At 45.6% G+C, this 10,029-nt stretch overlaps 1 protein-coding gene across 1 annotated transcript; it reads right to left on the bottom strand.

The window, feature by feature from the left end:
- Window positions 1–571: 571 nt before the first annotated feature.
- HSPA13 (heat shock protein family A (Hsp70) member 13) lies at window positions 572–9,430 on the bottom strand. Its single transcript, XM_053970281.1, has 5 exons — window positions 9,375–9,430; window positions 7,547–7,887; window positions 5,663–5,876; window positions 4,919–5,086; window positions 572–3,995 (listed from the first exon to the last, which is right to left on the bottom strand). The coding sequence occupies exons 1-5, from the start codon at window positions 9,397–9,399 to the stop codon at window positions 3,271–3,273; spliced, it is 1,473 nt and encodes a 490-aa protein (XP_053826256.1). The 5' UTR covers window positions 9,400–9,430; the 3' UTR covers window positions 572–3,270.
- Between the last annotated feature and the right edge of the window lie 599 nt (window positions 9,431–10,029).

Below are 10,029 nucleotides of genomic sequence, written 5' to 3'. Positions count from 1 at the left end.
CCCTGACCTTCCTCCTCCAAACAGGAATTCCCTGAGCTTCCTTGGTATCTGGGAATTGGGTTCCAGTCTTGTCCTGTGGGACTGCTCATAGGAAGAGTGGGACAGGCAGGGGACCAGAGCAGACCTGAAGAATGAGGCTCATAAGGAGCCAGGACTCCATTATTCCCTTTCACAGGAAGGAGCACGGAGCAGAACCTGCTTACGTCCTGCTCCCACTTCATTCCCCACAGTGTTCAAAAGTCACACATGCACCACCCTCTCAGAAGCTGCTCCCCTCAGCCCTGCTTGTTGCCCTTGCTCTACACTTTCCTGGCTGTATCACAGGAGGAACTAGAAAGAAACCGAGGACGAACTCTCACTTTCCCTCACAGGAAGAGAGACACATTTCTGCTTTTTGCCAGCTTTGAAACATTTATGAAACACTGCAATTGTTCAGGCTCTGCAGACTTTACAGCTCCCCAAGACAATGCAGATGTACAACTCTCTCACAGCTGACACAGCCTCATCTTCTACACTTCAAAGGAATTTGAGGTAGACAGAATTTCCTTGAGAAAGTGAAAGAAGACAGATCCAAGGGGTAGAAATTGCTTTTATTAAAAAATCTAAAATGTTATTTATAAAATGCATTTCATCATCTGCACTGGGAAACAATTAGGGAACACACAATTGTTGAGGCCTCTTGATGCTTTCAGAATTTCAACTCGCCAAACAAGCCTTAGCTAGAAAAATTGGTTACACACCTACCACCACAGGCAATCATAAGGATTACAGAAAGATTTCAGCCTTCAAGTATCAACTTTTTTACAGAGAGACTTCTGGTAAGCAGCCCATGTGCATACCTGAAAATATCCACCTAGTGCAGTGGACTCGTCTTTAAAATTCAATTGTTTGTGCCAAAATACAGTATTAAAAGATACAAAATAAATAGTTCAGAAAATGTAATAAATAAGGATGCATTGTGATATCCAGTGTATAGTAATTTCTCTTCTAAAAAATCCAACCTGTATAGATCTCTGAATAAATACCCTTTTGTGAATTTCATTTTTACAAGTAAACAACCTGTCCTTCCCTTTCAGTTCCCAGATTAACACTGAAGGAGATTTAACTCCCCCAGGGTGAAGGAGGATGTGAAAGAAAAAAGTACTTCATTTATTTGCTTTGAGAGTTTTAACAGCTCCTACCTAACTTGTCCCAAAACTGCAAAAGCTTTTAATAGTTTAACTTCTCTGTGATGTGGTTCTGTTTCCAAATAGGTCTGCTTGTTTTACACAGTGCATTAAAAACGTGAAGACCAAAGTCCTACTGTAACTCCAGTGGATTTTGAGATGAACTTACAGCAGGGCAGAAGGAAAGGCCACAATGACTCTAAAGAGTTGGTACAGATGTTGAACACACACATTTACATCTGCAAAGCAAAGGCCCCCAACAGCAACTGAGGACTGTACAGCATTCATCCATGGTGTCACTGAAGAGGCACTTCTTTCACTGCAGGAGTTCTACTTACTGGAAGCTCTATACAGACTTAGTTGGGGTCACTTTCAAAGAGGCACAAAGGAAAAAAAGAACCCTCAAATAAAAAAAAAATGCTGGTTTTCAACTCAGGAAAATTAAGCAGATGTCAGCAGTACTCTGGGAATCCTCTGTCAAGTTAAACAATGCTGATGGAATCGCTGTGTGCAACTGATTGAATTTAAGAGGTTTTTAATTGGATTACTTCAAAGATGCATTTAGACAATAGCTATGCAAACAGCTGAATCAGCACAACTGATTTATGGCAGTGCCATAAATCAGGCCTACTGCCAGGAGAGTAATAAGCCTATTTTAATATAGTCATAGGTTAAAACAATAAATCTAAGCCCCACTCTTTATCTTAGCAAGGTTAATACAAAATTATTCTGGAGAAGACAAGAACATCCTTAAAACCACCTGTTACTAGAGCTTACCTGATGAAGACTGGGCTGATGGATGTTAAAACCAGTCTTAGCTGAGTGACATGTTTTTTTGGTAGGAAGTTCCAAGCAGATAATAGAATTCAGCTGGTGCTTGATTATTGCTTAATCCCTCCAGAGAGAGAACTGTCACCAGTTCTGTTTTTTTTCAGATCAGTTACTTTGTTCTCCTCACAACACATTTTCAAGGTACCTAGACAGTGATCTATTTGCCTAAAAGAGAGTCCTAAGAAGTGCCACCTCAAACCCCAAGTTTCACACAACGCAGTTTCTTTCCCAATAGGACAGCTAAAACTTCTGTTCAGTTTAGAGTAGAGTTATAAAAAAACTTAAACCACATAAGAGCTAAAAAGCGCAAAGTAGTTGGGTGAATTTTCATTTACTAGGGCTAGACGAACTACATTTCATCCAGGCCATCCCTTCTGTCCCATACTTTCTCCACGAGGACAGTATGGCTTGGGGTACTTCAGGGAGAAGATGTCACACACTTGTAAATGCAGAATGATGAAATTTGTGTTGGTCAAATTCAAGGGAAGACAGGCAGGTGTGGCTTCAAGATACATAAAATCACTGTAGTTTTAAAATAAGGCAGGGGCAGGTATGAATATTTGGCAATATACCCTCGTTCTCTGTGAAGAACATCAGTGGTAAAACAGCAGCACCTGTGTTTAACCATCACCACCAGGTCAGGAATTAAGCCCTTGGAGACCAAGAAACTGCACTGGCAAGAGCTACGTTTTCAATAAAGTTCCCTAATCATGGGACAATTTGCCACAGAGCCTCAGCATACCATTATGCTGTTATGAACAGCAGAAGAATCAAGTGAATGCCTCAGTCTCATTTAAGCTGCAAGATGCCTTTAGGGAAGAAGCTTAAATGCTCAAATGGCTCAATATAATAAACAAGTGTAAGCTGAACATTGCCAGTGCTCTGTGCATTAACTGCTTCACAGTCCTTTCAAGTAAATACATGGACGCAGGAATACCTCAGTACCACATCATCTCAAACCTTTGGTCACACTCCCTTTATACTTTAAATACACACCGCTCCAGGATTTGCTAATAAAATTTAGCAAGAAAATGTGGGTGTGTCATCACTGGCATTTTCATCCAATATCCTCTCTCCAAGTAAACACAGCACACTTCAGAACTCGTTTGTACCTTTAAAGTAACATCAAGCTTTAGCACAGGTAGGTGTCCAGTAACACCTAACGGGAACAGGAGAAAATTGAATAGAATGAAGCTAAGATTAGGTTCCATCGCCAGTGAGATAAGTATGGATCCTTTTGGAGAGCTGGAATGCAATTGAGAAGAGTTTCTTTTCAGTTAAAATTAGTCTTCCGTAAATGTTTGTTAGGGATTTCTATAGCACTGACTTGGAGAGGCCAGGACCCAGCAAGAATTCCTGCTTGGATGGCTACGCCCGTCACAACGGCCAGGTCGGGATCTACAGAGGTATTGGGTTCCTTTCCAAAGAAGTCACGAATAACTTCACGTATTTTGGGAATCCGTGTGGAGCCTCCGACTAACACAATTTCATCCACTTCTGCTTTGTGCAGGTGCCCTTCCTGCAACACTTTTTCAATGGGCACAAGAATCTTCTCAAAAAGGTCCTCATTTAACATCTCAAACAGCTTCCGAGAGATTTCTGTTTCAAACACAACTTCCACAAAGTTGTCCTCTACTTTGGAAGTGTCTCCATGATTTTCCAGGCCGTTTGTGTTTTGTGAGGCTTCACCCTTTAGCACACTCTTTGTTTTTTCCAGGCCGTTTGTGTTTTGTGAGGCTTCGCCCTTTAGCACACTGTTTGTTTTTACCTGGCTTTTTGCAAGTCCTCTTGTAAGCTCGTTTGCTGGCAGAGTTAACAGCACCCTCAGTGTAGCTGCCTCATGGACAGTCAGGTTTAATTTAACAGCTTCCACGGCCTGTCTGAGGCGGTGAATCTCCTCTTTTTGTGTTGGCAGAGAACCGTATGTTTGATGGAGCTGATCATATAAATACACCATTAACCTCTGATTGAAATCCTGTCCTCCAAGTTTGTTGTTACCTGGAAGATCAGAATAGAAGGCATCAGACAGAGCACCTTCAAAGCCCCAGAAAGCAGCACACTGCTTCTCTTTCACTGCAAGGTGGTGCTCAAGGGCAAGAACAAACACAGAAGGACCACAAGCACATGAGCTCACAGAGCTGTGACAAAAGACAAAATGGTTGTCCACTGCCCACATGATGGATAATAATTTTCACTGTTTTGTTTTGACTGAAAACAGTAACTCACTTAGTGACCTCTAACTAAATCAGGGTGAAGCTGCTGAATCTTTCTTGCTGTTCCACTCTAACTGGACTGAGCAGCAGCAGCTCACATCAAGAACTTGCTTGCTGAAAGCAACACAGGCAGCTGGCACTGGACCTCAGAGCTGTGTGCATGCAGGCCAGCTGAAGCATGGCTGTCTCTTCACTACAGTCTGACCAAACACTGCTGCCAGAGCTCAGTGCCCAGGGATGAATCATTCATACACCACTCACAAAACTTCTGGGTTAACAGCCTGCATATTCCCAAACTCTGCTCAACTCAACTGGCACCAAACAGAAGGACACACCACAGCACTGGTCAATGATTTGCCAATATTCCCAGATTGGGCAAAGGTGACAGAAAGATTTTAAACAATCCCAACCCCCCAAAAGTTCGGTCACAGTAAGTGTAACGTGCAGCAGCACTTTATTAGTGGGCACAAAAGTTAACAGACACAGATAAAATGAAACCACAACTTACCCCTCTGGGTCAGCCAAAACCTGGCTCTGTGGTCTTAATTGCTGAAACCAGCCACAAACCTAATTTTGCATGAAAATCTGCCGAGAATGCATTTGGAAAATACTCTGTGACATGGTTGATATGTTTTAAAAGCCCCTCCAACAGCGACTTCAGGTGCACCTTGCCTCCCACTCCTTGAGAAATAAAAGCATTTTTCTCACCTGCCATGGCTCGTGTGATGAACATCCCTCCCATCTTGTTCAACAGAGACACGTCCAAAGTTCCTCCACCCAAATCCACCACCAGAACATTAAACACATCAGCTTTGTGGAGCCCATAAGCCATGGCAGCAGCTGTGGGCTCATTGATTACTCGCAAAACGCTGAGCCCTATGACGAGCAGAGACAACAAGCAAAACTCAGGTACACCTCAGAAAACTGCAGTTCTTACATCAGAAGGACATTTGCCATTACTTGTTGGCATTTTCTTAACCACACTCAAGTTAAGTGTCAGATCTAAAGGAAGTAGTTTCCTAAGCAGTAATATCCAATGAACTCTTTTCCTTACTTAATCCTAAAATAGTACTGCTTCAGCATCAGGGTGAAATCATGAATCATAATGTGCCCAAACACACTGCTTCCAGAGAAACCTTGCTAAGGAGATTTATTTCATGCATTCTATTTTTGTTTAAATGATTATCCAAGGGTGCTCTATATAGTCTCCCTATATGGAGATTATAAAAAAGACTATTTTCCCTGAAGTAAATCTTACTTCCAGCTATCTATGTCTGCATTAGCCAGCTGCACCTGTCGGTACTCAGAAGTTCTCAGCTGTTCCTCACAATAAATCCATTCTAAGCTGCTCTGTCACTCATTTACTGTTTCTATATCTTCCACAAAGACCTTACTGTTAGTGAAATAGACCTCAAGCTCTCCAAGAAAAACTCTGGAATAGAGAGACATCACCTGCAAGGTTAGCTGCCTTAATAGTAGAATTCCGCTGCCTTTCATCAAACTCTGCTGGCACGGAGATGACTGCCTTGGAAATGGACATGCCAAGGTCAGCTTCTGCCATTTTCTTCAGTTTCAGCAGCAGCTTAGAGCCAATGTGCTCTGGAGTGATGTGAAAGGTTTCATTAGTTGTCACAGAAAATTCAGCTAATCCATTGTTGTTGACAATCTAGAAGGATAAAGTGACACAACCCCCAAGTGAGAAATCTTCCTATGCTCCTCCACCCTGCTCCCACCAAATATTTTATTTGCATGTAGTCTCTTTATTCAGGAAAAGTTTAAATGTGCTTAGCCATTTCTGGGCCACTTTTATTCCTTGATTAGGAGGATTATGCAAAACATGCCACTTAAGGGGTCAAAGTATATCCAAACAAATGACACCCACTATGCCCTAGTAAAACATATTAAAAAACGTTAAGACTTAGAAACTGTGGAGTCAACTTCCAACACCACATTCAAAGACAGAAGGGATGGTTTTTTAATCATTAGTTTACCTTTCAGGTTTCTGAAAGGAAACAAACAGCTTGGTAGTGAAAAAGCTTCTCTTAACAATATTAAAAAATTAACAAGACTTCAAAGACCACTTGCAGTACACAATTTTTTTTTATTTTTTCAACCAATTCTGCACCATGCTCATATAATGCAGGTTAGTTTTGTTAAAGCAACTTTCAAGTTCTGCTGCTGGTGAAATAGAAATGTGCTGTAGGAAAAAACACACTGGGAGAAAATGGGAGAAGATGTGGCTTTAAAACTTTTCTGGGTTTTGGTTTTTTGGGTTTTTTTGGGGGAGAGGTTTGTTGATTTTTGTTTGTTTGTGTTTTTATTTTACAAATTCACGGAGAAGTAAAGTTTCAGCAAAGCACAGTTAGCATTTCAAGTTTAAATTTATCCTTTCAGAGATGGGACTGGAAGGTTACCCAGAAACACATTTCCCAGTAGGGAAACACAGGGTCCTCTGGAAAATCATTATCAGCTCTCATGCAGAGGTACACAACTTCCACAACCATTTCCTTCTGCTCTCTGGATACCTCTTACAGTTTTCAGGCACATCAGACTGGGCCAAATGACTCAAGGTCTGACAAGATGATCAACCACATTTCAAGTGTCATAGAATCGGGTTGGAGGGACCTTATAGCTCATCTCCTTCCAACCCCCTGCCAGTGGCAGAGACACTTTCCACTAGACCAGGTTGCTCAGAGCCCCATCCAATCTGTCCCTTGAACATTCCAAGGATGGGGCATATGCAACTTCTCTGGGAAACCTGTGCCAGGGCCTTACCACCCTCACAGTAAAGAACGTTTTTCCTAATCTCTAATCTAAACCTCTTCTCTATCAGCTTGAAGCTGTTTCCCCTTGTCCTGTCATTCCAGGCCCTTGTAAATAATCTCTCTCCATCTTTTTTGCAAGCTTCCTTTAGGTGTTGGAAGGCCACAATTAGTTCACCCCAAAGCCTTCTCCAATCCCAATTCTCCCAGCCTTTCTCCAAAGCAGAGCTGCTGCATCCCTCTGATCACCTTGATGCCTCCTCTGGCCTGGCTCCAGCAGCTCCCTGTCCTTCCTGTGCTGGGAGCCCAGAGCTGGATGCAGCCCTGCAGGTGGGGTCTCAGCAGAGCGGGGCAGAGGGGCAGAATCCCCTCCCTGCCCTGCTGCCCACAGGGCTCTGGATGAGCCCAGCACACGGGGGCCTCTGGGCTCCCAGAGCACACGGCTGGGGCATGTCCAGCCTCTCACCCACCAGCACCCCCAGGGCTGCTCTGGATCTGTTTGTGCCCAGCCTGGATTGCACCCTGCAGGACGTCCCTTACTGCTTGGAGGGAACTGAAGGTGGTGGCTGCTTACCTTAAAGGGATACCTGCTGCTTTCACTCTGCAGCTCTTCCGAAGTGAAGACTTTCCCAATGAATCTCTTGGCATCATATATGGTGTTCTGAGGATTGGCGTCGGCCAGCTCCAGGCCTTCGTAGCCCACGTGCACGCCGGTGTCGGTGAAGGAGACGACGCTGGGGATGCTGCTGTGCCCGTGCTCATCCGCGATGACCCTCACGTCCCCGCTCCCGGGCAGGAAGACGCCGACGGAGCAGTAGGTGGTGCCGAGGTCGATCCCGATCACCCTGGGGGTGGGCATGGGCAGATACTGCTGTGCCAGGTAGCTGGCTAAGAGCAGGGCCAGCACAGCAGAGCCTGCAACACGGAGTTGGGAACAGCAGGGTTAGGGGAGCAACTCCGCAAGCCTCCAGTCGATGCAAATGACACCGTGTGACACACTGCACCTCCCGCAGCTTTATTTCACACTCCGGAGCCTGGTTAGCCACCTAATTAGTTTTTAATTTCCTTCTCAACAGAGTGGCTAGAAGTCAAGAATTTAAGGCATTAAATATTAAACTGACGAAGGAAAAAAAGCCCAAGAGACAGCCAAGCCGAAAATACCATCACACTGTAATAAATCTATTTCTCTCTGCACGTTACTGCAATAACATGGGCTAATTCGTACTTCTGCAGGAGCTGCCTATGAATGACACGAAAAAGGACATTGAGTTAATGGGGCTACCCAAAATCACAGCGAAACTACAAACTCCCAATTGTAACACCTCCAGCTTCACCAAAAGTCTAAAAATAAGGAGAGAGAAACACATAGTACCTCATTCTGTTTCAGCCATAGCTCCCAAAAAAGCAACTTCCCATACCTCTGAATCTTTCCTGTACCTTGAAACCCAAGGGAACACCAGTTTATGTGCAGAAGAGCTTGTTGCTTAGTTTATTTTCTTTTCATTTTACTTATAATCAACAGGGACAGAAAACCAAAATGTCTAGCACCAAGTAATGCCTCAGATGATTACCAAAAAAACGCACCAACAAACAAAATCTCAACAAGAAATGTAAATAAGTTAAGTTTCAAAGAGTGGGTGACCTCGTTTTTTCACAGCAGAGAAGGGTGGCCATTGTAGTGCTTCAAACAGACTGGCTGGAAAGCTCTGGCTTGCTCTGGGCTGCAAATCTTCCCAGACATTTCGGAGCAATGTGCCACTGAGCACTCTGGCTTTCATAGAATGCCACAATGGGTCAGGCTGGAAGGGACCAGAGGCTCATCTGGTCCAACCTCCCTGCTCAAGCAGGGTCATCCCAGAGCACATGGGACAAGATTGTGTCCAGACACTTCTGGAATATCTCCAGTGAGGGAGACTCCACAGCCTCTCTGGGGATCTGTTCCTGTGTTTGGTCACTGCACAGTGAAGTTGTTCTTCCTCATGTTCAGGTGAAATTTCCTGTGCATCAGCTCCTGCCCATTGCCTCTTGTCCCATTGCTGGGCACCACTGAGCAGAGCCTGGTCCCTGCTCTGACCCCTCCCTGCAGGCACTGGGAAGAATACATTGATGAGGTCCCCTCTCAGTCGTCTCTTCTCGAGGCTCAACATCCCAGCCCCCTTAGCCTTTGCTTCTAAAAGGTTCAGTCCCCTCATCATCTTTGCTGCCCTCCGCTGGACCCGCTCGAGGAGTCCCATGTCTCTCCTGTACGGAGGAGCCCAGAATTAGACACAGCACAACACAGCGAGCACGGGAAGCTCGTGCCACCCTAGAGAGCCAGCCCGGGGCGACACCGTTGGCAGAAAGACGCGAGAGCGGAAGCAAAACTCCCCAAACCCCGCAGCCCAGCCGCGCCACCGCCTCACCCAGCACAGCCATCTGCCCCGCCATGTCTGCCCGTGGCTCCGGCCGCTGACGGCTCTTTCCGGGCCGCGCGGGGTATGCAGGGAACGGTAGTACGCGTATCCCGCCCGCCCCGCTCACGTCACTGCTGCTGCGGGCTAGAAAACCACAACTCCCAATGGGCATCGCGGCGCGGCCGGTTCCGGCGGGTACCAGCCAATGGGAGGGGAGGCGCGTTACCCGTTAGCAGGGGAGGCGGTGTGCGCCCTTTCACAGGCGCATGCGCAGGCCCGGGCAGACGGGAGTCGCGATGGCCGCTGGGAGCGGTAGTCCCGGGCCCCGGCGACATGGTGCTCTGCAGCCTCCCGCCGGCGTGAGGCGTCAGAGACCGCGGCTGCGGCAGTGCTGGAGCAGGACATCTTCCTTCATCCCCCTCGGTTTTCAGCTAGAAAGTACGGAGTTCCCTCCTCTGCAAGGGTTTGGAGAGAGCCTGGCCGCCGTGTCTTTCACACGGGCAAGAGCCAGGTTCGGAAAGGAGACATTGTTTAATCTGCGCAGGGTGCAAGTTAGAAGCTTTCCACAAAACAAGCACACCGATTCTCAAAACTTTACAATAAATATGCATTTCAGCAAATGAATAACAGTTCACTGCCTACAAGTTATCTAGTTCTCTTTTTT

The sequence above is a fragment of the Vidua macroura genome, chromosome 2, assembly GCF_024509145.1.
Source record: "Vidua macroura isolate BioBank_ID:100142 chromosome 2, ASM2450914v1, whole genome shotgun sequence".
Classification (NCBI taxonomy): domain Eukaryota; kingdom Metazoa; phylum Chordata; class Aves; order Passeriformes; family Viduidae; genus Vidua; species Vidua macroura.
The sequence above is the reverse complement of the archived record's forward strand: the minus strand, read 5'-3'. Positions and strand labels throughout refer to the sequence as shown.

Bases quoted from the DNA above. Each gene is read 5' to 3' on its own strand.
- HSPA13 (XM_053970281.1), bottom strand. From the start codon at position 9,399: ATGGCGGGGCAGATGGCTGTGCTGG. The intron at 5,877-7,546 runs GTAAGCAGCCAC...TTATCCTTCTAG, and splicing joins GCAGCAGGTATCCCTTTAAG to ATTGTCAACAACAATGGATT. The intron at 3,996-4,918 runs GTGAGAAAAATG...CTGATCTTCCAG, and splicing joins CATCACACGAGCCATGGCAG to GTAACAACAAACTTGGAGGA.